This window comes from Salmo salar, chromosome 20 (assembly GCF_965601325.2).
Source record: "Salmo salar chromosome 20, fSalSal1, whole genome shotgun sequence".
NCBI lineage: Eukaryota > Metazoa > Chordata > Actinopteri > Salmoniformes > Salmonidae > Salmo > Salmo salar.
In genome coordinates, this window is record NC_138310.1 from 9255163 (window position 1) to 9281674 (window position 26512).

The 26512-nt window shown below is 44.9% G+C and overlaps 2 protein-coding genes across 6 annotated transcripts in view; one reads left to right on the top strand and one right to left on the bottom strand.

Moving 5' to 3' along the window:
- Window positions 1–18841, top strand: part of slf1 (SMC5/6 complex localization factor 1) — a 37080-nt gene extending 18239 nt beyond the window's left edge. The window contains exons 16-18 of one of the 2 annotated variants that reach the window (XM_014160880.3): window positions 1369–1461; window positions 2369–2568; window positions 18014–18360. In XM_014160880.3, the coding sequence (XP_014016355.3) occupies window positions 1369–1461; window positions 2369–2568; window positions 18014–18085 (365 nt within the window). In that variant the 3' untranslated portion in view covers window positions 18086–18360. Of the gene's footprint in view, window positions 1–1368; window positions 1462–2368; window positions 2569–18013 lie in introns of both variants that reach the window. The other variant, XM_014160879.3, reaches the window with a different exon arrangement.
- Window positions 18842–21383: 2542 nt separating this feature from the next.
- Window positions 21384–26512, bottom strand: part of LOC106580145 (multiple C2 and transmembrane domain-containing protein 1-like) — a 225241-nt gene continuing 220112 nt past the window's right edge. For all 4 annotated transcript variants that reach the window (XM_014160872.3, XM_045704317.2, XM_014160868.3 and 1 more), the window contains one exon: window positions 21384–24323. In XM_014160872.3, the coding sequence (XP_014016347.2) occupies window positions 24252–24323 (72 nt within the window). In that variant the 3' untranslated portion in view covers window positions 21384–24251. The remainder of the gene's footprint in view (window positions 24324–26512) is intronic.

Here is a 26512-nt window from a genome sequence, read left to right on the forward strand (position 1 = left end):
CAGTACCGGCTGTCCCTTTAAAATCCGGACTATTCCAGTTGGACATAACGGACAACACCGCATTCCAAAACCCATAACTGAGGAGAGGCAGGATTAATTTTGGATTTCCTGTGTTTTGGGCTGGCGAGAGGCAACGCACCAAAGAGACGCTGGGTTGCTCTGCAAGAGACTGTGTTTTTTCGAGGAGGGCGCTGGGGCATGATACAGCAGGGCAACTAGGCACTGGAAATCTGAAATATATTCCACACAAGCTACCCTCCGCTTTGTGGCTTACCTCTGCATTTTGACACGAAAAAAGAAGAAAGAACAGTGAACCATTGCTGTTCCTCGTCCAGATGTTGTCGAAGCTCCAGATAAACAGCGTCTCTTTCTTTGCTGTCTCGCCCTTCAACCTCTTTGTCAGGTGGAAAACACATTTAATGTGTCTAATGCAACCTCAAAGACACCTCTGGGAAGAAAGGAACTCTTCAAGTTGAAAGCGTCGAGCATTTTCAATATTTCGCTGTGCCTTGAAATGCAGCAAGCCTCTCTTCCTCTCCCCTGCACTCTTGCCTGTCCTGTCTGTCTGCCCTCTCCTCCCTTTCTCCCCTCATTCCTCTCCTCCCACTCCCCATGCCCTGCTCTGTGCTCCAGTGAAGCCTCTGTATGGCCAGGCAAGCTAGTAAAGCATTTATTAGGAATTCTGCAGTCGTGTATTATACTGGCAAGCAAAGAGGCACTCATGCTTGGCCTTTAACTTTCTTGTGAAGTTCAGCCATACATGAAAATAGGGGGTACTGTCCCTCCTAATATATTCCTGATTTAATATTGTATCAAAAAGAGAGCGGGGGGGAAATGTAAATAAGTCTTTTGTGTCTGGGTGTTGTAGTTTGCTGATTAAATATCACGTGGTACGTTGGTAATGCCCAGTGGAGCTTTTGAACCCTGGATGTGTGAAGAATCCTTTTTGGAGCCTTTGTGCCTGGGCTGTGTACCATAACTTCCTCCAGAGGAACAATACGTGACAGGAAGAGGCTCTACTCGCAGCCCGTTTATTAACTTTGTGGTGCTCTGGTGTATGTGGAAAATCCCTCTGTCCCCAAAAAAAAGAGGGAGGAGAAAAAGCCCAATTCACTATCTTTTTTTTATTACTTTATTATTTTTTATCTGCCCCCCGTTTCTCATCTCTCCTCTTAAATCGCATTCTCATTGGAGGTTCGCCTTTTCTTTTTTTAGGTCAATTTTTTTTGTGGTCGTTGGGGACATTTCTTCAGTACATTATTGGTGTGTGAGTGTAACAGGGGGACAATGGGTAAGACACACCCTAATTTTGGATTTCTCTTTTTTTACATCTTCTCCTTTGTGCCCATTGACGCGGTCCTGGCGAAGGCGAGACACTCCTCCACAGAGCCTGCAAGAGGAACCAGGTTGAGACGCTGCTCCAGATCCTAGCACTTCCTGGGACCGACGTCAACGTGAAAGGTAGGTCTCTTCCCCCCCCCCCTCTCTCTCTCTCGCTGCTTCCACTTTAGGGTGTCGTGGATCGATCTTAACGTAGAATTAGAGAAGGAAGGAAGGAAAAGAGAAGTGTGCGTCATCAGTGTAACCTTTAGCTAAAATACGAAGGGTGTGTCTTGGAGGAACGGGGTGGGTTGGAGGTTAGATTCACAGTCGCTCTGCCACTTCCTCTTATATTTCCACCTGTTTTTTTTTGTTGTTTCTTTCCCCTCCCAGGGCAAATATAATAATTCTTCCTTTCAGTCCATTTCAATGGCTTATGCAGATGCAGCGTTAGTTTAATAGTTTAGATGTGTTGCTTGACGGTGGTCTAACGTGCTAAGTGGAGATTGGGTGAACGGGACCAAGAGTAAAGCCGGAGACGTGATGGCGAAAAGGAATCGGGACAAAGTGAAGGGCTTGAAGTGGTGGGAGGATTAGTTTGAGTACGATCTCTATGCTGTAGTGACATGGAACGCAAACCTGTCCCCATAACGAGGCCTCTGGTCTCCGAGACCGAGAACTCCTATTGTTTAACGTTAGAGCACAAGAACGACTACACCTACAGAATACACCAACCTACCTACCGCACACTAGGTATAGATTTAGACTTGTTTCTTCAGATCAATATAGATTTTAAGCTATTAAATATTACATTTTGGTGTGTGTCTAGCTTTGGATTTAGAGAAATTATTAGAGTATCCTAAATTTGGTTTTCAAATGAAAAGATGGCTGCTATTAGCTATGAAGATATTAGCAGTATAATATGTTGTTTGATGGTTGTCATGTGTGCTGTCGTCCATTTAACCCATAATGCAGAATTCAATCTTTAAAATATAGTTGGATGACCGTTTTGTCTGTGGTGTATGTCTGTGTGTGTGTTACTACTCAGACCACGCAGGCTGGACGCCCCTGCACGAGGCGTGTAACCATGGCAGCCGTGCGTGTGTGGAGGCCCTGCTGCGCCACCGGCCCGCCCCTCACCTGTACAGCCAGGTGGGTGGAGTCAGCCCGCTACACGATTCGCTGCTCGGTGGACACACGGACATCGCCATGATGCTCCTGCAGCATGCAGGTCAGTCAGCGCGCATGGTATGCCGAAACTTCTGTACTTTTTCCATTCTGGAACATTAAATATTAAATCAAATGTTATTTGTCACATGCGCTGGATACAACAGGTGTAGACCGTGAAATGCTTACTTACAACCCCTTAATCAACAATGCAGTTCAAGAAATAGTTTAGAAACTAAAGTAAAAAATTAAACAAGACAATAAAATGACAATAAGGAGGCTATATATCAATCAAATTCAATCAAATGTATTTATAAAGCCCTTTTTACATCAGCCGATGTCACAAAGTGCTGTACAGAAACATATCCTAAAACCTCAAACAGCAAGCAATGCAGATGTAGAAGCACGGAGGGTAATTTGTACATGTTGGTAGGGGTAAACTGACTATGCATAGATAATAAACAGCGGGTAGCAGCAGTGTAAAAATAAAGTGGGGGGGGGGGGGGGTCAATGTAAATAGTCTGGGTAGCCATTTTGATTAATTGTTCAGCAGTCTTATGGCTTGGAGGTAGAAGCTGTTAAGGACCCTTTTGGACCTAGACTTGGCACTCCGGTGCCGCTTGACTTGGGTGACTGGAGTGTTTGAAAAAAAATGTTGGGCCTTCCTCTGACGGTTCGGGTACTAGAATTATTACTTTTGCTACTTCTGTCAAATGTGTCTCACGTTGTATAGAGATTAAGAGGAACTCTTGAGACTTCTAAATATTTTTTGAAACCGCCCACTTTGGGCTGGATGTGTCAATGTGTAGTTCATTCATGCAGAATTACTGTTTTACCTCAATTAGCCATGAAATCCCTAGTTTGAATGCAGCTGTTTTTCTGGAAGCAGTGCTGTGCCATTTTTCCTGTATTTTCATGTGGGCCAGCCCCTAGCAATTCAATTTCAACCAATGAGCTTCAGCCCCTCAGCATTTGAGTGACAGCTAGCAAGAGGCACATCATGCGCACACAGCAGAGTGAGAGCGAGAGCAATGACGAAGTGCACATATCATGTATGACGTAGTACCCAATTTTAGGGGACCGCTCTTAGCTCGTGAGCACTACTTTCAAAACAACTGGTTTAAAAGTACCAGAGAATATATTTTAGTACCTTACTGTAATAGTTTGCATTAAAATGGGCAAAAATAGCTTTTTATCAAAAATAATTTTGCTAGCATTTTGTGAGTGGTTTGACTGGGGGGGGGGGGGGGGACTAAAAACAAGCTGTTATTGGCAGAGAGATTTGGAACTTGTTTTGTTATTGGTCTATTAACCAATTTACCACATGGTGATGTCACCATGGAAAGCCAACTCCCACCCATGCTAACCTGCTGATTAGAAGGTCCTGTGTAGATTTGTATTTTCAACCAGCAACGATCAGGATATAACACTGATCAAATATGTTCACACTTTTACAGTGTTAGTTTCAGCAGCTGTTGTACAATATGATGCAAAACAGGAAAAATGAATTTTGACTGCACTGGGCCTTTATCACGCTTGAATAGTGCAACACAGCATGAGAAATGTTGAAACATTACTGTCCGCAAAACAATGTCCATACAGGCTAGAACAGTCTACAGTGCAAGAAGCTTCCGGCTTTGTGGGCTAACTTTCCTTGCTAGCTTACAGCTGCAGCTAACGTCAATTCACTACCCTAGTACTTTTTGTGTGTGATAATACACAAACCATAACACAAAATAAGCTGATTTCAAAGCCGATTGTCACCAAAAACGTTAAACATTCACTTAATCATCTCTCCCTCAAGTCTCTCCCTCAAACTCCTCGTGAATGATGTCATTACTGGGTCTTAGAGACAGTACACACTTTTTATAAAATAACATTGCTACTTCCATACAAATGTGTTTTACCAGCACTAATTTAAGTCCCAAATGGAAGGGGAAGCAGATTGTTCAATAACTCAATGCATGCACAAACTCATTGAATGTGCATTCACCTGAATTGTGAATAGGCCTAGGCTATATCTTGATTTATCCAGTTTATCAATGGAGATTTACAATTCAAATAAATTATTACCATTTCGTTATGCAGTTAGATTGAGAAAAACAAAGTCAAAAGTGTAATTGATTCATTGATGCATACATGGCTGTCTGAAAGACTTACATAAAACATTTCAAATCTAATATGATATTGAACTCAAAAGATGCCCACCAATTGAACAGTAGCTAAGTTTATCTGTCTGAATAAAATGTCATTCTTTGACTTTGGCTAATACGACTTATTTTTTTGTCGTGGTGTCATGATGGTGTCGTGGTACTAAACCTGGTATCAAATTCAAAATGGTGGTACCGTGACCACGCACACACAGACAGAGAGAAACAAGTGCATAGATTCACACACGAGGTCAAAGAGTTACTTTATTGGTTTCAGTTTGAGGGCTAGCCTATTTGGACTACTATAGTATTTGGAAAAGTAGCCTAACCATTGAATGAGGTGAGAGGAATATGGATGGATGAATGAGTCTGAAATGTAGCTTTGATGTATCAGGGAAATTGGCACTGGACTTTAGCGGCCTAGCAGTCTTATGGCCACAGTCTCAAATCTAAATCATCTATGCATCTCTACTATTCCCCCCCCCCCCCCCCCCACTTCCCCCTCTTCCTTTCTGTGTTCAATCGCAACGTCTGTCCAAACGTATTACCCATCCACTCATAAGATGTCTGTTAATGTCTTTTTGAAGAGATTAGAGTCGTCAGGTTCTGCCGCTTGTGAAATTCACACGCTGGTTTGGTGGGAAATGTGTCACAACAGAAATAGTTTGTGTGTCTCTGTGTGTTTGCTTGCCACATGCAATTGCTGTTTGGGAGCTTTGAAGTGAGTGTGACGTGTGTCAAAATGAAAGGGGGGAGGAGGTGGTGGTTGCATAGCTGTGTGTGGTGTGTGTGTGTGTGTGTGTGATGGTGGAGGAGGGGGGGATGGGTAGGTGGAGGAGGGGGGGATGGGTAGGTGTGTGGGGGGGTAGACGGCGTTGAACAAGACTCCCATGTAGGCTGCCGCCACTTCCCTGCCTCACTCTCCAATTTGACTAATTATAGTTAATTTGATTTGGCTTTCCTATTAACACATGTATATATTCTGTCCTCAAAAAGTAAATTAGATTGGGATTGTTTGGTCCCGGTGAGAAAACGGTAACAGGAAGAAAAGGAGCAAATTTAAAAGGGGTCAGAGGAAGAGACTGTTTGCAAAAGGAAAGTGTGCGTGTGAGCCGTCTGTGTGGGCTGCACCAGTCACTGCGAGCCTTGTCTTACTAGGACTCCGCTCGGTGCTGCCCGCTAGGCCACATCGCTGAGAGATGGATGGATGGAGCAACTGCTGCTGGAGAAACGAGAGCCCGCTCACAATTTAACACGCAGCTCTTTCCCCCCCCCCTCTTTCTTTCGCTTAGTTTCTATTTCTTGACGTTGTGACTGGAGGTAGTGAGGCTAGCTGGGGAGCGGGAAGGGGTTGCAGTGTGTCTGTCTGTCCCCATGGACACCACTGGCCTTCAGGCTGACCGATGGAAAGGACAGAGCGAGCGATTCCCGTTGAATAGAACATTGGAACCAGCTGTTTTGATTAGCAGGTGGCTGGGTCCGACACATTAAGACAGTTGCGGAGCTACTTGGACAGCTGCTTGGCTCCATTTACCACTCATTCAGCTTAAAGAAGAGGGTCAAGTAAAGTAACTACAATGTATTCATATGTTTTCTACTGACTATTTGGTTTACAATGATTACTGAATACATTTATACATGAAAAAAATATATTTCGTGGTGGGGTTAGCTAGCAAGCGTTGTAGTGGTTACTAAATGGCTGCTGCCTGGCTGTCACCCTGTTGTGTTGTTGTTCCCAACAGCCAAACTCAGCTGAGCTGCCAGGGCTTGGTCGGAAAGGCAGCTCTCGCTGCCACTGCCAAACAAACAAGGCCTTTCAATGGCAGTGTTGTAACCCTGAAATAATAACCCTGGCTGGAGGACACGGAGGGAGGGAGGGAGGGAGGGAGGGAAAGGGTGGTGGGGGTTGGAACGTATGGCCCAAACCCTCGACCCTGGGGTGCTGGCGGGGAAAGCATGCCATGGCTCAGGGCGAGGCCTGCTCTCTCCCCTCCCTCTCTTTACCCTCCCTCTGCTCTCTGAAGACTTGCCCACACGACCCTGTGTGTGTGTTAGCGTGTGTGCCCGCTCGCCGTGCCCCCTCCTCGGCTGTGAGTGTTTAAATTTTGCAGGATGACCAGAGAGAGAGAGAGAGAGCGAGAGAGTGCCCCTGATTGGAATGGAAAATGACCTGGAGCTGTGGCTGAGCTCTGAGTGGCTCCAGAGAGGCGTGGAGAGAGAGGCAGGAAGAAAAGAGCCTTCTGTCGCCCTGCGCCTTAATCTCTGGTGGGGCGTGGGCTCAATACAGCCACCCATGTTAGTAAGCAGACCAAGTCTGCTTAGCCTAGCCTAGCAACCCTCTACATCCAGTCTCATTGAGGCCCAGCTAAAACAGACCAGCCAAACCACTCATTTAGATTAGGCTACACTACACTAGGTTAATTAATTAGTGTCTTTTTTTTTTTTTTGTACTTTTCTTTCCTCATCACGAGCATCTGCTCAACCGTATGATAAAGAGGAACTGCACCCGCTGATTTAACCTAGTTTTTTGGCTTGCTCTTCAACAAATGCTGGCTGCCATGACAGAAGCCGAATGTGAGTTGGCTTGGGGGTGTGGCTTGATGTGGGTGTTTCTTGGGTGTGTCCTTGCCACCACCAAGACGACACACCCATCTGTCAGAACCTTGGCCGCAGATGTTCCCCCCCCCCCCCACTCAATCACAACGAACAAACCTGCAGGTGGAGCTCAATAACTACAGGCAGGTGTATGGTGACATGCTGGAGGAAGCTTTGAATAGGTCAGTAGCCTACAGAGTAATATGAGATATATGCAATTGCTGAATTTATGCAGGTCAAATCATTATGTCACATGGTTCGTAAACAACAGGTGTAGACTAACAGTGAAATGCTTACTTACGGGTCCTTTTCCAACAATGCAGAGAGAACATTATAGAAAAATCATAACACAAGGAATGAATACACAATGAGTAACAAACTAAGTGTTTTGATAACTTTCAAATGTAGTAACAGGTCCATGTAGAATAAACAACCCTTTACATAATACCATAGAGGCAGTCTTCTGCTAATATAACAATGTGCACCTTTCACCTTTCATTGTCATTCCCAGCTGTGACAGATACTTTGCCTGTTGGTGTTTTTGTATGCTGGTAATGGGGCTACCTTGGCGAACATGTCAGTGGTCATACCTTCCTGTGTGGTGTCCCTTATACAACAGGAGTTCCCAGATCCTGGTGCAGAATACACAGGGTTTCTCCCTCCCCATACTGACTGATACCATTCAATAAAAAAAATATATAAAAAAAGACAATACAAGAAAAAGTTGTCTAGTATAATTTGTATGCTGAGTGCCAGGTCTCTCTCTATTCAGAGACATCAGTATCAAGCCTGTCTGTCAGTCTGGACTTCATCACAACATCTTGCAAGTCTCCATGGCTCCATACATGTTTCTGTGAACACACACAGTCACAGTTCTATTACCAACGGCAGTTAGGATGGGTGATATCTGACACACAAACAGCTGCTACGTTGAAGTTTAACCAGGTCAGATAAAAGCTACTCAATGATGGTCTCCCCATCAAACGACTGAGGCTCCGGTCCATCTGTAGAAACGGGCAGAGTTGAGGCAGAGTTCATCAGTGACACATGGAATGAAAAGGGTTTTGCTATTACTGGACATTTACCTTGTCGACCGTTGGTGAGAAGGTAAGGGGTGAGGCTGCAAACTGGACATCTATCGAACCACTGCAGCAGTCAATCTTATGAAGTGGTGTTGACTGGGAGGGCCTGTGACAGGGCGACGTAATAGACAGCCAAGTGGTAAGTTGCATTTTGTTCTAAATAAAAGGACAAAGCTTTTTGCTAATGCACTAAAATGACTCTACTAGATGTATCTGCTTGGCTGGGAAAATAGCCTATTATTTTATCAAGCCAGGTATTTTTTAAATATATTTTTTTATACAACTTTTCACAACACACTACCTATCATTGTTGATGAAGCCGTCTGTGTCATCTGGGCAGTAACTCGGGTCACGATCAGAAGCCTCATGGCGTATCCTTTTCATAGGAGTCGAAGGAGACTGACAATAAGAGGTGTCACAAGGGTACTTGTTGCGTGACTCACTTTTGTTCTGATGTCTTGCCTGACAAGCTGTGAAAATAGCTTGTGACAATGAAATTATTGGTCACTAAACCATTTGTAATCACATTGCTGGACATGTTATGATACCCACCGTTGGTCTTTCTGGTAGGTCCCTGCATCTGTTCATGACCAAGGGATCAGTCTGGCACCCAACTGTGCACTTTGTCTAACAGATAAACAGGGTCAACGATTGTCATCATTCCTAAATTATAAACATAGCTCGAGAAATAACGTAATCTCGTTTGGAAGCAAATTCGATGCTTTACAGATGTAGACTCGACTGGCTCCAGATTGGATTAGATTCAAGCCAGTGGGGCCGTTACAGTTGTCAACCAACTGTGACATGTTTTTGCTATGGCTCTGTGTTTGGTTTGAATTTGTTGATGCTAGTTAGTACACTGTTGTAGTCAGACATGAGTTAGCTCGTACCACCATAGCTGCATCCAATATTGTGCCCTAGACATGGGTTGCACCTGGAAGGCTAATGTGACTGTTTTGTCTAAGTTACACTAATTTAGAAATACGATGACATTGCTAAAATAGGCAAATAATTAGTAGGAAACAACTTTGTCATATGATGATGTCAAATGTACTTTAGTGAGATGGCAATGTTACTAGGTAAGGTTGACAAAATTAGCTAGCAATGCTAACATTAGCATTGCTAGCTAAAATACTGTTGTCCCCTCAACGTTAGTTAGCTGGCTACCGGTATACTCATCACCACTGGGGACCAACAAACTCCAATCACCTATCCCCGCATGATAGGGTCCATCGGCAGGGCATGCAACACCGGAGCCCCATTCAATGAAGCGATGTGGGAGTAGGGGCGGTTTGCACGTGGACATGATTGTAATCCAAACCCAACCTTCATTTACTCATTGTGACACCATGAGGTTACAAACTTTTAGACGACTTTGACAAAAATTATCATATTTACACATTGTAGTCAATTTTGACACTAGAATAAACGTTTCTGACTCAAAGGGATTAGTTGGTTTTTAGGGGCAGTAGCTCCTTAAAGCAGTTGCAAATTGTTCAATTGAGAACAGTGATTTATGTTCCACCAGTCCTCTTCTGCGGCTGCTTGTTTGTTAGTCACACCACCAAGCATTCATCAGCTTGTGTCAGACAGTCACCCCCCCCCCCCCCCTTCCCAAGCCAATCCCTTTTGAGTTCTGAATTCATGTTTGTGGAACTGAAAGACGTCATTAGCTCGGCGGAAAAGGAAGCAGCTTGGTCCCCTCAGATTTGTGCAGTGCCACAGATGTCCTCAGGCTGTGATGCGGAGCGCCGTTTCCAAAATGGCGGGTAAACCTTGCCTTTCTTGATCGGGGTCAACTCGGTAGTCGTCGCAGCTGGGACTGAAACCAGAGACGTTCTGGTAGCGACTGCTACGTTGTTAGCATGTTGCTTACCCATCAGTGCGGCCAGTGCATGTGTTTCAGCTGAACTTCAGGCTGTGTTTCAAAAGGTTAGGCCCTCCCTGGGTTCTCCACCAAATTTCTACTTACTCTTTCTCTCACAGCCTTTAATGGTGTTTTGGATGTCTCCTCTATCTGTAGAAGAGTTTCCCCTTTCATGCTCCTCTCGTGTGTGTGTGTGCGCGTGCGTGCGTGCGTGCGTGCATGCAGGCAAGCTGATATTTATTCCAAGGTTGCACTTCTACTTGGGTTTGTGCTATTTGTCGGTCTTGCAAGATTTCTCGCAGCCCACCTAACCCCATAAGGCCTCAAAGTACATTCACTGTACTTCCCACACCACCCCATCCACCTTCCTCTTAGACCAGACTAGCCCTCTGTTAGACCCACTTGCCTGGTGCTGTGTTTTTACTGACTATCGAGGCAGCTTAGGAAGGGAGGGAGGCTTCTTTTTATGCGACTGGAGTAAACACAGGTTCAGCAACTCCCCCTGTAGCACTCCATTTTGTCCTTCTCTTCCAAAAGTCCAGTTCCGTGCCTTTCCTCTCAGAGGAACAAGGGGCGACGGGGTAGACACAAGCACGGCCCCAAGGTTAACGTCTAGCATCTCTGTTTCCGATAGAGACGTAGCCGCATCCTTTTCCTATGACTGTCTCTTCTCTCTGTTCAGGCCGGACCTCAAAAACGCCAGCAATCGGTCTTCACTTGAATCGACTGCGTGTCGACCCAAAAGACGACAACACCGTGTCCAAGAGCAACATGAATAAGCCGTAGTTCAGACGTATCGGATCACGGTTACCCAAAAGTAAAATTTGCGCGAAGGTTGTCACTTCCCGTGAATCTGGCCACGAGAGATTTAAGACGAGTCAAGTCCTCTATATTATTACATTTTTCAAGCTGTGTTGAAGGTGTGAAAAATGAAAGTGTTCAACGTGTAGTAGTGAGTAGTTTCATAGACCCTCCATTTGTAAGAGGTCATGACTGCTTTGTGTACTAAGTTGCCTACCCAGTTCCTTCCTTATATGTTGTCCACGGGCCAATGAGGGTCCAAGGGCACTAAATCTGCTCGGACCCTTACACAGTAGGTCACAGGATATGAAGAGATAGTCTAACCTCTATCGAAAGACACGTGCCTACACCATGGATTTTCTTGGCCAATGTCATTTTTCTTAGCCATTTCCCTGCACTTCCTTAGTCATCTACTGACAAGACACTGTGCCTCATCGAGATTAATATCAAAGTGCTGCAAATGCATACAGCAGCCTGGATATCAGCACAAAGCCCGAATACTGGGCAGCAAGGGATTTACAATGTCGCCTCCAATCTGTTGATTCCTCGTCCTGTACATGTCATAACGGCTGTGTGTGGCAGGTGTGCCCGTGGCATGAACGTCGACTCGCTCCGTTCTGTGTCAGTGCCTGCCAGGGGATTACAGCTAGAGTCCAGCCTCCAACCCTAACCCTCTGGCCCATAATCTGCCTCTAATCTCTGTCTGCCCGGGCCTATGTTTGGGTGATGAGCCCTTCAACCGGATAGCTCTCATTACCACCGCTAACAAACAAACATCCCTATGCCTCAAGCTACCGCTAGCAGGCTGGGTTCACTTAAAGATGTTGGGCTGCGTCTCGGCAAGTGGTTTCTAGGGCTGTGACGATACCAGTGTCGCAGCCATTTTTTTTTTTTTTACATAGCAAAAAATGAAAACACGGAGACCAAATTATGTCCTTTTTTAAAAACCTGCTGTGTGTAAAATTGTTTGCTATAGCTTGGAACATAAATATGTTACTCTGGATGACAACATAATGGTGTTTGTTTCCATCGTTAGGGCTGTTTTCCTCAAGAAGTTAAATCAACTTTGTTTTTTACCTCGCCACGACACTAACAAGTATGGCGATACTTATATCGTCCCGGCCATAGTGGGTTTGTTTATTTGTCTCCTGTTCCCTTATCCACAGTGATTTCACCAAATCAGTCTTTTTTTTTTTTTTTTTTAGATCGGTGTGAAGGAAGGAAAGGAGACTAGGAGAGTAAGCTTTATTCCGCTGGCTGTTGAGATGTGTACATTGACTGTGGTTGGGCCGTGACATTGGTTGATGCTGTGCTATTGTCTTCCAATGGTTGCTGTTGTTGTAGGGCAGGGGTGCTCCTCTGAGGGTGTGATGTGTTGCCCCTGGTCTCAGTTCACACAGTCTCTCGCTGTCTTTCTGTCAGGTGGATGGGGAAATAGAGAGAGGGATGTTTACTGTGCTCTGCTGTGCTGTGGAGCTGCATCCCAGTCTGTTTGCCTCTGCGTCTCTCGTCTGGAACTAAAGCAGACACCGAGAGAGAGGGGGATGGAACTAGGACTCCTTGCTCTTTCACCCCTCCTCCACTCTGGCTTTTGTATTTCTTGTCTTTGCCTGCCCTCTAAAGGCCAGAGGGCTCTGTGCTCTGTGTGTGATGGTGTGTGTGGCAATCAGGCTGCGTCTGACTGGTGCAGGCTGCAGTAGCATTCGCGAGGCGTGTGAATTCCCCCGCCTGCACGACCAGGGCTACACACACACACACACACACACACACGTAGAGCAAATGGCGTAATTACCCCTGCTCACATTTAATCCCCCAGGTGTTTTATTTATCTCCAGAGCAGCATATCTGACACATTGCGCCAATACCTGGACTCATTTTAATCGCTCTCCGTGATGCAGGAGCCAATATCGTACCAAGCCCCGGACACTCTCCTAACGCTCTCTGTGTGTGTGTGTGTGTAGGGGTTTGTGTATTTGTGTGTACAGTGTAAGTGTGAAGTAAAGCACTGACAGATTGTGAAGAGTAGGCAGCGGCTGATTCCGTTGGAGGGAGTCAGAATCGGTTTAGATCTTGCCACCAAATATGGTGATGAGAGGGAAGTCCAGTGGGAGAATATGGAGATGCATCAGTCCTTTTCAGAGTCGAGATCACTTTCTGAGTCAAAATACAATCCGAGATCTGCCGCTCAGATTTACATGACTTAAAAAAACGTAAGCCTATGTAACATTAACCAATTAAAAAGCAGTTGTGTAGCAATGAGGTTTGTGCAGTAGGCTATAGACCCAATACATTATCGCCGCATATTGGCTACGCTTTGAATTGCCGTGCCAATGTTGCTCTTCTCAGACCATTTTGAAATGATATAACAAACATTGTAGCCACTGTGTATAACCATTTGATCACACTGGTAATAGATCATTTGTTGTATTACTTGTGAGGCACAGCTGAGTGAACATAATCATTTGCTTTAGTTTTTTATTGGATTGATGGCCTGCATCTGATGGTCAGTCTGAGCAGAGGAACGGAGCAGCGGTGAGGCTGCCTCTCACCTGACTCACCGTCCCTCCTCTCTCCCTCCCTCCGCTGGGAAAAGGGGGGACAGTCCTTCAGCTGATGGCGACACTTAAGTCGCACCGCATTATTTCTACCTCATGCACCAATTCATGTTGTTACTCCTATGAACACAGAAAGGTAAATATTCCTTGATGTTAAGAAAGGCACAAGCCGCTAATAATAACAACACAAGCTTATGGAAACACGTTGCTGTTCTCATTCATTGCAGCTGCAGTGCTGGTTGTAGCGTTTGTGGAAGTAGGGAGAACACAAAGTGTTGACAAGGCTGAATACCGACTTAAACATGAACGTACTCATATAAACAGCTGCTCTTTGCTGTATTCGTTGTCTCTCTAGTCATAGTTTTAAACATTTTGAAATCTCACATTATCAACTTTGTGCGTTCGAGGCTTCTTGTTTTTACAGTCTATGGCGTGAGGAAACTGTGCAGATGGTGATCTGATTGTCCAGCGGTAGGCCTATAGATGTCCCCTTGATTTGTTCCCTGGGCCTGTCGGGTAGGCGTTCTACCTTCAGACGCATAAAATGGGAACACTTTGTCTTCCTGGCGCTAGGGCTGCTGAATCAACTGCCAACAAAAACAGGAACGCAAGGCATTATCGTTTTTGTTTTACAGAAATGTTTGGTGATCGACTAGGGAATGTTTGTAGATCGACCAGGTGACCACTGAGCTAGGTGAAACTTGGCCGACATTCTGCAAATGTTCTCATTGATGAAACACCATCTCAATACAGGTTTCTGTTCCCCAAATTAAAATCTGTTTCGAACAGAGTGCACAAAGTTTTGTAGACTTTACCATTTCTAAAAGTTCGAAAAAATGGCATTTAGAAGGAGCACAAGGGTGAATTGAGTTATTGCACATGTGCACTTCAGGGTAGGCGTTCCCGAACGAAAATATGCAAATACATGCTAGAACATGTTAGCTCGCTAGCTCATGCTTGGCTCTGCCCACTATACTTCATTTGTTCCCATTTGGAAACTACGCCGATGAGATATCATGGGTTAGTTACCGCTATTTTTGGAGCGCGTGTGTACAGGTTGACAGACACAGCCAGGCAGGATAGAAAGACCGCCACGGAGACAGACATGTCTCTGCTGAATCCCCCCCCTTCGCCTCTCTCTGTCTCTGTTACTCCCCCATGTTGTGGCCTGTCTGTCAGGCAGTTTGATATGGCGGCAGGCAGGCCAGGACCACGTCAAGCCTGCCTCACCCAGCCTGACGCATCACTCACAACTGATGGGTCTGATTTGGGCCCAGGCCTCTTTTGCATGGAGTAGGGAGGGGAGGAAATGAATCAGCTCGGGGGGGGGGGGGGTGTGAGAGCTCAGTTCACGCGGAGAAAGGGGGAGCAGAATAAGTGGTGGGTGGGTGGGTTGGTGGCTGTGCCCATCATACCCGACTGTAGGTTTAGTATTTGGCTTCCTGTATTTCAATAAGTGCCCTGTAGTTAGCAAGCATGTAGGGGAGGGCCACAGGATGTTTCAACAGAATTTACAGTCATGGATGATGGTGCACTTCTTTGCCAGGGATTTTTCACACACAAAAACATGGATCGTTGAAGGCCACTTGAGCTGAGCCTGCATTCTGTGGACTGAAAAGATACATTTTTTTCTTTTTGGAGAAGAGTTCCAAAAAGTACTCAAGAACATGGCCTTCTGCTATTGAAATGTTAATTGACGGTGTGAAAGGCACATGCAGAGCACAAGCCAAGGCTGGACCCCTCACTGAAAGCTACAGCTATTGTGAACAAAATATTCCCACTTTGGAAGTCTATTTTTGAGGCTCAATCTGGAAGAAATGTGCCAAGATTGCCCATTTCCGACATACACATTTTCTCTCCCCCTCTTAAACTTGATAGACCTGGCAAATACTGTGAATGCTTCCCCTCAAGCCCCAAAGCCCTTTGCTTGAGCATGACATGACTGACCTGAAACTTCATAAGCACTCCTTTTCAATGGGCCTAATGGCAAGGCCAAATAAATCTGGAGTGGTTGGCTATTACCTGCTTTGTGTGAAGAACTCTTCTCACCTCGCCTACCTCTCTCTTTCCATCCCTCTATCCCTCCCCCACTCTCTCTATCCCTCTCTCCATTTCTCTCTAGAGCGGCTTTGATCGAAACCGTGCTCTTACGTCCTTGACTGCTGCTCCCTGGCTGACCTCTGCATTGTAAATGTCCCTGCTAATGTAAAAGTTTATGTAGATTAACGCGCCAATTTATGCAGATTGAGTTTTTGCCACTTGAGCTTGAAGCACTAAAAGGTAGATGAGAGCTGACCTCTCGTGGTACCCGAGTCATGTGCTTTACTTTCGCTATTCCTCCGAGCGCCAGAGCTGGCTAGCCGTATTCGAGAGGGAAAAAGAAAAACACTTCTTCATTTGCAAGCTCCTTTTTCTCTCCACAAGTCGTGATGGCTACCTTTTTAAAAAGGGGTGTTCCTCCACAATAAAGTTCCGTAATAAATAACATTATTTAGCGTGAGTACGGTATGCACAAGTCTATGTATTTACTGTGTGTGCGAGAGCGCCAACCAATAATTCCAATGTATGTACAGGATTTATTTTAATACCTAGTTAATGAACTACTTGAACTTTCTGAATGCCAACTTCCACTCGTAAGGTAAAGAACACCGTTCAGTGTATTAAATCGTAGGACGAAAAAGAGCCTCCCTTTTTTTTTTTAAGCCTGATGCTGCCTCTGCACACGCGCCACACGTATCCAACAACAAGGACAACAATTGTCCTTCCTTTACCCGTCATGTTTCACAAGCCTCAGAGTGTCTGTCAAACAGAAACCGCTGCCTGGCTGTCTGTTGGCTGCCTTTCAGACTCTGTGGCGAATCGTCAGAGAGCCCTAAACTAGCTCACAAGTGGCGGGAACATTGCGGAGGTTGAGCAGTCAAGTGCCATCAAGTGCAGTTTGCCATAGAAATTGGATGTCTAAAAGCAAACAAAGGGATCGCACTCGGCCTGCTCCACATAGGCCAAGTGTGCGTGGGCCCGATGCTGGAAAAGGCTTTTATTATGAACACACAAAGGGAAGAGGAGAGAGGGAGAAGACAAGAAAATGTAAAAAGTACTTTAACACATTGCCCTACTACACACACTGAAACTGGCTTTGCGTTAAAATACATTTGTATGTACATGCGTGTCATGTACAGTCCTACTGATGTCATATATGAGCGAGGACAAATGTGGTTTGTGAGAAGATCAAATCAGTCTTGTGTTTGAACGATAATAACTTTATTGTACTCTAGCCTCATATCGTTTTCCCAGCCCTTAGCAATGCCTCTGATTAATCTGCACTGACAGTCTAATGTGTTACATAAGCATGTGTAAACCTAAAACTCCTATTAGGTCACTATCTCACTGAGTCCCCAAACAACCACAACGTGACCAGTTAATAGTGTCAACATAAGTTAGCAGTAAAGTGAGTTGAATGCCCTGGCTGGCCCTGTGGGTTAAAAGCTGTTCTCTTTCTCTGTCTGTCTCTCTGTCTCCACTATATATATATATATATATATATTATCTCTCTAAAGCAGTCCCATTGGCCCCCATGTAGTCTTACACTGAGTATGTAAAAAACATTAGGAACACCTTCCTAATATTGAGTTTCACCCTCTTTTGCCCTCGGAACAGCCTCAATTCGTCGGGGCGTGGACTCTACAAGGTGTCTAAAGCATTCCACAGGGATGCTGGCCCATGTTGACTCCAATGCTTCCTACAGTTGTGTCAAGTTGGCCGGATGTCCTTTGGATGGTGGACTATTCTTGCCACACATGGAACATTTTGAGTGTGAAAAACCCAGCAGCGCTGCAGCTCTTGACACACTCATACCGGTGTGCCTGGCACCTACTTCCATACCCCATAGTAAATATTTTGCCTTGCCCGTTCACCCTCTGAATGGCACACATACACAATTCTTGTCTCAAATGTCTAAAGGCTTAAAAATCCTTCTTTAACCTGTCTCCTCCCCTTCGTCTACACTGATTGAAGTGGATTTAACAGATGACATCAGTAAGAGATCATAGCTTTCACCTGGATTCAGCTGGTCAGTCTGTCATTGAAAGAGCAGATGTTCTTAATGTTTTTGTTTACTCAGTGTATTTTCATAATTACGTTTCTTAAATTGGCTGGTCAACGGCGTGTTCGTTGTGTCATGATTTCATCACTGATGCTTCTCAGGCCCTAATTGCGCATGTATGCAATGTTTCAAAACATTACCATGTTTTCTTAAGAGTGGCACTGTTTTAATGTAGTTTAAAGTTGAATTCAATTTGACTCCGTATTGCTCAGTCATACGATGGTGTAAATATGGTATTAATAGCAGTAGTTGAAATGCCCAAAATATTGAAAATGGCAACGAATGTAGAAACTAACTAGAAATCTAAAGTAGTCTTGTTGGGGTCAAGATGAAAGGTTAAAGTTGAACTCTGTCTCTGTCCATCTGTCCTGCAGGCTCTGAGCTGCTGCAGCAGAGGGACGGCCGTGGCCGGACAGCGCTGGACCTGGTCTCCACCGCCGCGCTGAGGGAGGAGCTTCAACGCAGCGCCCTTGCCGGAGACGCGGCCCTGGGGTCAGAGGTCAGAGACCTACCCTTCCTGGAGGCCTGCTCCTGCCTGCTGACTTGCCTGCTTCTCACCTACCAGCTAGAGAAGGCTGTCCCCTTCCCTCCCCCTTTCTCATCCTCCCAGGCCCAGGACAGGCCTCTCTCCCTGGGGGTGAAGCTGGCCAGAGCCCTGGAGAGCCACTCTGCCCAGAGGCTGACGGCGGGCTGGGGTGACCCACGACTGGTGCGCCTGGCTGAGGACATGGAGACCGCGTTGGGGGTGGAGGAATGCCTGGCTCAGTTGTGCCCCGCTATCAGGGAGTGCCAGGGCCCACACACACGCCTCCTCATCACCCTGCTGGAGGAGATGAAGGCCCACAGAGCAGCGCTGCTCTCACACACACACACCTGACTGATAATGGACGTTGACTGCGGCCGTGATTCAATCCAAGGCACGTTATAGAGCAGAGCACTGTAACAGACTTTTAAAGGTATTTTATGCTTTAGCCAACATGTACAACTTTTCCTGTGAATGGGATCTCCACTGCCTAGGTCCCTGCTCTATAACATGCCTTTGAGTGAATTGTGGCTTGCATAAATTATTGTTTACATTTGTATTCACGTTAATCATGTGACATTACACTACCACTGTTAGTCTTTCTTTTTTTTTTTTTTCATACACATTTTCATGTAAACACTTTTTATAGATTTTGAATAAATATATTTTGTATTGAGAATTGGTACAATATGTAATGATTCACAGCGGCTGCACAACTTCCTCCATATGGATGCAATCAAGGGTTAGGTAGGTAGTTTTATCCTAAAGGATAGGTAGGTTTAACCAATTACCGCAGCCTTTAAAAAAAAAAATGTTTACTATGGGTTGGAAACCCAGTGAGTCATCATGGGTATGTAAAAAGTGGGTCGCTACTGGTGGAGTAAAGCGGTCACAATAGGGCTCTCCTATGCCCCATACAAACTGCAAAGGATGAGAAGATCCAAGCCCCCTCACCTTGAACCTTCCCCTTCAATCTGTTATAGATTAGCACACTAGACAGCTGATTTTCGAGTTAAAACTGCCTCGGATTTAATCCCAGCCACAATGGGCAAATTCAGTTTTTTACCTGGTGACCTGGGTGGGTGGAGATTTTACCATGGAATGGTCTAAAATAAGCAAACTCCTCCCAACCGGGTCTATGGGCGATGCGAAACTATTCTTGTTCTAAAGGGGCTGAGCAATTGTGATTGGTTGGATAAAAGCTCTGTGTTTCATATCTGTCTACATTGTGACCTAATTTCCTGGTCCCTCCCTTTGCGAATATTATTTGACAGATATTCTTAAAAATATATGTATTTTAAGACCCATATTGATGCCACAAGTCAATGGTGCCACCTGTCAATTATTTTAGAAGGCGGGATAATGATTTAAATTATTTCACCTTCTACACTTGTAAAAGATATCCAGACACAATGTGTGCCCGACTACCTCCAGAGGTGGCCAGGAAGATCAGATCAATGTGTATTTTGTCTACACCTGTCTACAAATGTTGGCACAATCCGTGTGGACAAGATCAGGACAAAGGACATGTTAGAGCCAGTTATAAACAGCTCTTTAGTTGCAACACAAGGGATGTGGCTTTGACTCCCGTTAAGGCCATATATAAGCTGCGGTGTAGCCAAGGGTTGACGCATTCAAGGATCACCAATAGAAAAATCACAGTACAAACTTAGGATGCAGGTGAAAGGTAAAATAAATACTTTTTAATGACAAACTTAGAAATAAATGAATCACACTAAATCAAATGGGCTAGCTCTGTCAGAGCATTTAACTTACTCAAACTGAACCAAAGTCCTTCCTTCAAAAATATAAGGTTTATGGAGAGTCCCAATGCAGTGCAGGTGCTGCCAATATAGTAAGGCCACTCGGGCCAGCGACACTTTCTGCAGAATTGAATGTTGTAGAAATAGGCTATGTAGATCAAACATGCCTCTCTGGCATGTAAAATAAGGAATTACATTGGCTCTATTCACGGCATTTCTATCTGCAATGTTGAAGAACATTTGGCAACTGAACATAGACCAGGTGACCTGTATAGCACAGGGTTATGGGTCGTGTAGTCTTTACTATGGCGGCCATCTTAGGGCAGACACCCCCCCCCCTTTGACACCTACTGTGTGGCATGCCCGTAGGTGTCACGTGCATGTCATCATGCAGTACGAGACAGACAGGTGTCTATAAGCAATAACAATAGTACTTTAATAAGAGCTTAATCCGTTACAGGGAATGAAAAATGAATCTCAAAACAACTGAACTACAACTCAACAGAACTCAGATCAACAGAATGTTGGCAGAGCTACACATGCTCTTACCCCAAATAGTCTTCTCCTATGCAGGGGAAGCTACAGTAACCTCTAACCCTGTAAGGCTGTTCACTTCTTTATAGTGGCTGGTACGGGTCAGGAGTCTTTAAAATAAGCAACAACTCACTGCAGTAGCACCTACTAGGTTTTCCAGTAGCAGTTCTACCATTGTGAGCAACCATGCTGCTTAGCATTCGATTGCAGAGCAATTGAAAGGGCAACAAACTGAGGTGCGTGTCAGTTGAACATGCACCCGCACATGCACGTACTCACACACACACTCACCAAAGGTCTATCTTTGTGTTTGGCAGTGGAAGCATCTATTGAGCCGGATGGGTCCTGTCATGTTTGGTCACGTAGTGTCCTGAGCTGGGGGCACAGGACAGAGATGGAAGAGCCTCATCTGCAGGCCATGTGGTGGGTGACCAGGAGTAAGAGACTAGCCCACCTCTGGGTGCTCAAGAATACAACTTAAAACTAGCCTGGTCACACAAACTATTTCCTGAGTGGGGAACTTCAATAAAGAGATGGGCTTATACTGTAGTGTGTGATTGTGTGTTAGAGGGAGCTAGCGATTACATCCTGATATGTGTGGATGATGTGTGTTTGTCAGGAGGAGAGACTAATAACCCAGTGTTCCTTCCTGACCTCTTCTTGTGGAGGGGAGTACCATTGGCTGGGTATGCATGTCGTCATTTACGGGGCTGTGAGGAGTGATGTACAGGAGTTTAGATGGAGGGGGTTCAGACAGTGGAGGGACTCCCAGACTAATAAATGATCTGGTCAGAGGATTCACACAGGGGCCTCAAGGGCCCTCCCGGGTGGTATCCACTTCAAACCAACTTTTTGTGTAGCTGGCTATGTATTTGTCTTCGTGAAGCTCAATGCCATTTTGGCAATGAATGAAAAATCTCCAAAGATGATACAAAATATTTAATCTTTTACAAGTTTTCCCAAAATAATCGACATACATCTGGTGAATTTATTGGTCGTATTAGATGTACATTATTTTCTCATAACTTTCCCTTTACTGCCCCCACCCACCCCAAATCCCCATCCTTGTCCTCTACAACCATTGGCCAGGACTAGGAGAGTGAAGATGACACAGGCAACACTGCAGGCGAAAATACCTCGGAGAGAAATGACAAGCATACACCTATACAAGATCATCAACCAACATTAGACCATTTACAAGCATATTATGTACATCATTCCAAAAAAAGTAAGTTGAGTAAAAAAAAAAAGGGTGCAAATGAAAGTTCCTTTTTCCTTTATGTCCGTCCGATACATTCTGTTTAGCTTCTTTTTTCTGTCGTGTCAAATAAATCACTTTGGTTTGCTTGCAAACATAGTCAAAACAATGTTATAAAACTTGGAATATTTGGATATAAGACCACACACAATATACCCACCACAGTTACTGTAAATTATACCACGTACAGTAGTTCACACATACATACTCAGGTTTTCAAACTGTCCCCTTGAGGCAATACAAATAGACACGAGTCTGCATTGTAGAGAGGATGATGTAACCCGTGTAGGTCCTACTCTCCACGGAGCATGTTATTGTATTTCAAGTGCATCTCTCAAAACAAACCAAACCAATGGCCTTCCAAAGTGGCAGATCTACGCTTGTTGAAGTTTAAGGGACGGAGGGAGGGAGAGGGGTATGTGGAGGAGTGGAAGGCCCCTCAGATGTAGCCTACGCTGTGATCTTTCAACAGATGCTTTCGGGAGAGACCCAGGAGACGTTCCCTTCAGACAGGGCCACGATCCTAACCGCTGACGAATGAGAGAGGGAGAGTGAGAGGGATAATGGGAGGGCTTTGGAAAGAGGGTGCGCACACATACGCGCAAAGCCCTGCGGTCTCTGGCCACCCATCGTCTTGTCTTGTCACACAGCGGCTAACTGGCTGCTCGTCTAGCGGTCGACCTCTCCACCACCAAACGCAGCATCTGGCCCAACAAGTTTTCAGTCCCATCTACATCACTCTCCAGAGCCAAAAGAGACAGACAACTCCAGAAACGTGCATGGGTGCATATTTACATGTAGCATACACACATAGCATGCATACACACCCAGAATGCATACACACCCAGCATGCACACACACACACAGTGTACGGGGACACCCTCCATGCAGCTTGCTTGTTTGCTTTGCATAAACACCCCACTGGGCATAGACGTCAGTTCAACGTCTACCTTTGATTTACCTTTGGTTAAATTGTCAACTAACCTGAAATCGACCAAACATTTCCTCTGGTCATTGGATTTAGGTTCAAAGTTGGGCGGGGGGGAAAAAAGGCGAAATTCCCTGACGTGGATCGAATTTTTGCAAATCCATCAGGTTTTCCACGTTGATTCCAACGTCATCGCGTAGAATTGTTTGGGCTGAACTGACATGGAAACAACGTTGACTCAACCGGTTTTTGCCCAGTGGGACACATGCACACACATACACATATACACATAAACTCATCCCTTGAAAGAGAGATCAAAGTTGAGCAGGAGGTGGGGCAGATGGAGATGGCGGCCAGCCTGTGGCACAGTGTTGGAGTGTGTGTGTGTGTGTGTGCCCACTGAGGCAACATGTGGAGATGAGAGGAGAGGAGACCAGCCTTTCAAATAAGATTACCGCTTGGGCTGCCTAAGGCCTGCCTGGCGATTCTGTCTGCACAGGGTGACATCTATATTAGCTCAGTGGCACAGCAGCAATCTACACTTGCCTGCCTCTTCTGGGGGGAAACGACACCCTGTTTCTGGGTAGAAAAACACCGATCTGCGCTACTGATGGTAGTGAAGACCAGAAGAATGGCATATCGGCAGGACTGCAGCAGTTTTCAGTTCCATTTAAAAGAGGATCTTTTGAGGTTTTGAAGTTATCATTCATTTGGATAGTCAAGGACCACTGGAACAGGGTGATATGTATATAGGCCTAAGAACTGAAAAGACAATTAACATTTGACCTCTTAAAATATCTAGTTGCTTCTCGCTGATTTAAGTCAGAAAGCGGTGAGAGGCAATTAGAAACGTGGGCAAAGTGTAAACGTACAAATACAACTTCAAAGATGTCAATGAAGGGTGTACTATAGGGTTATCTGTTTTAGTGTTCTCTGTGCAGTGTGCGAGCGACAGGACGAACTGGAGGCTAATAGGTAACACTGTATACTGGCTGAGATGGAGGCTTGGTGCAGAAAGAACAAATCCCCCCCCCCCCCCCCCGCCCCAATAATTTAATCCAAAATGTAAATACAACAAAAAAGAATTTACAACATTTTGTAAAATAATGAATAAATAAGCTCTTTATCTATTGTTCCACATGCTTATACTCAGAGGTCATTGGGAGTTCAGATTTAAAAAAGTAGACAGTCCATTCTACCTGGTTAGCGGCTTTCTGACTATGATAGGGTTAAATGATATGTTCCTTACGGGGAATTATGTAAAAATGTCTGAAACCTCTTTGGATGAACTCATAACTGTCACACAGTTGAGCATGACTTGTACATCTGTCAGACTGGTACAACGCTGTAAACACCTAGGTCTGGAATGGTCCGGTCCACTTTCATCCACGCTCATCTCTAAACTCGGAATTTACGATTTTTCTCTTGCTGTCTCTTTCTACAATGACAATTACACTTCGGGAGCCTGTACATGTATATTTAAAGTCAGTAGAAGAGGGAGAAAGTGGAGAGAGAGAGAGAGTTGAGGAGGTCCAGACCAGCCTTCCTCTGCTCCTTGGTGTCGGGCCGTTGAGGGAGGGAAGATTCAGTGGGCGGACAAAGCCAGCTACCCCGGGTTGTTTTTCTTTCTTTTATTTGGACTATGACTGAGATCCAGTTTCAGCTCTCGGTACTGCACCTGTTAAAACACACACGCAGAAAGAGAGAGAGAGAGAGAGAGCGGGCGGTCAGGTGGGGAAAGTGCAGGATGCTGGGATAGAGTCAGTGAGCACCCTGGGCAGGCTCAGTGTGTCCGTCCAGCTGTGTGGAACAGTGGCCTGGGGGAAAGGATCACACAAACAAACAGAACAGGGCAAAGGCTCATGGGAAAGCTTGGAGAGAGTACAGAGCCATCCCTGAGTGCACGGAGGCTATACAGGAAACACAGGTTAACCCTTCACGAGCTACGGCAGTTTCGGCTCCACCCTCAGTGCAGCAGTGTGTTGTGTTGCTCCGTCTATGAAACCCTGCAATATGCAATGCTAACTGTATTCACCAGGCTTGACCACGCAGTACTTTTGGAACTGTACAAGTCTGATTAAGAACAAGTCATATCGAGGCCAACTACACACAGCCTCCATTAAAATATACACAATGAATGATTTTCTCCTCCATTTGCTTTGTTCTCTATCAGACAAGGACCAGACAGTCGTAACACACTCCTGTCTCTGAGAGACACACTGAACAAACCCCAACTGTGTGTCCAAAAAGTCCTTTGGCAAGAAAGGTAAAGGAAAGGCGATGTTGGAGATTTTCTCCCGTGTTTATATTCTCTAACCCAGAGGTAACCTAACCGGTAAAGATTCTACACTTATGGAGAGAGAGAAAGAGAGAGGGGGAGAGAGAATAACAGCAATCGTCAGTAAGACAAAAATAATGGCGTTCCAATAAAGGTCCAGTTCCCAGGACCACAAATCCAAATTCCATCTAGACACCGTTGCCCAAGAGCACACAAAAACTATACATACCTCGCCCTAAACATCAGCGCCACAGGTAACTTCCACAAAGCTGTGAACGATCTGAGAGACAAGGCAGGAAGGGCCTTCTATGCCAGGAACATACAATTTGACATACCATTTAGGATCTGGCTAAAAATACTTGAATCAGTTACAGAACCCATTGCCCTTCATGGTTGTGAGGTCTGGGGTCCGCTCACCAACCAAGAATTCACAAAATGGGATGAACACCAAATTGAGACTCCGCATGCAGAATTCTGCAAAAATATCCTCAGTGTACAACGTAAAACACCAAATAATGCATGCAGAGCAGAATTAGGCTAATAACCGCTAATTATCAAACTCCAGAAAAGAGACGTTAAATTCTATAACCACCTAAAAGGAAGCGATTCCCAAACCTTCCATAACAAAGCCATCACCTACAGAGAGATGAACCTGGAGAAGAGTCCCCTAAGCAAGCTGGTCCTGGGGCTCTGTTCACAAACACAAACAGACCCCACAGAGCCCCAGGACAGCAACACAATTAGATCCAACCAAATCATGAGAAAACAAAAAGATAATTACTGTACTTGACACATTGGAAAGAATTGACAAAAATAACAGAGCAAACTAGAATGCTGTTTGGCCCTAAACAGAGTGTACACAGTGGCAGAATACCTGACCACTGTGACTGACCCAAACTTAAGGAAAGCTTTGACTATGCACAGACTCAGTGAGCATAGCCTTGCTATTGAGAAAGGCCGCTGTAGGCTCTCAAGAGAAGACAGGCTATGTGCACACTGCCCACAAAATGAGGTGGAAACTGAGCTGCATTAACCTCGTGCCAAATGTATGACCATATTGGAGACACATATTTCCTTCAGATTACACAGACCCACAAAGAATTAAAAAACAAACCCAATTTTGATAAACTCCCATATCTACTGGGTTAAATACCACAGTGTGCCATCACAGCAGCAAGACTTGTGACCTGTTGCCACAAGAAAAGGGCAACCAGTGAAGAACAAACATCATTGTAAATACAACCCATATTTATGTTTATTTATTTTCCCTTTTGTACTTTAACTATTTGCACATTGTTACAACAATGTATATAGACATAATATAAGACTTGAAATGTATTTACTATTTTGGAACTTCTGTGAGTGTAATGTGTTACTGTTCATTTTTGTTGTTTATTTCACTTTTGTTTATTATCTACTTCACTTGCTTTGGCAATGTTAACATATGTTTCCCATGCCAATAAAGCCCTTAAATTGAAATTGAATTGAAATTGAGAGGAAGACAGAGAAAGAGAGAGGCAGTCGTAACAAAAGGGTAAACAACAACATTATAAATTAGGGGGTCATTCATTTTTAAGTCATTACCATTG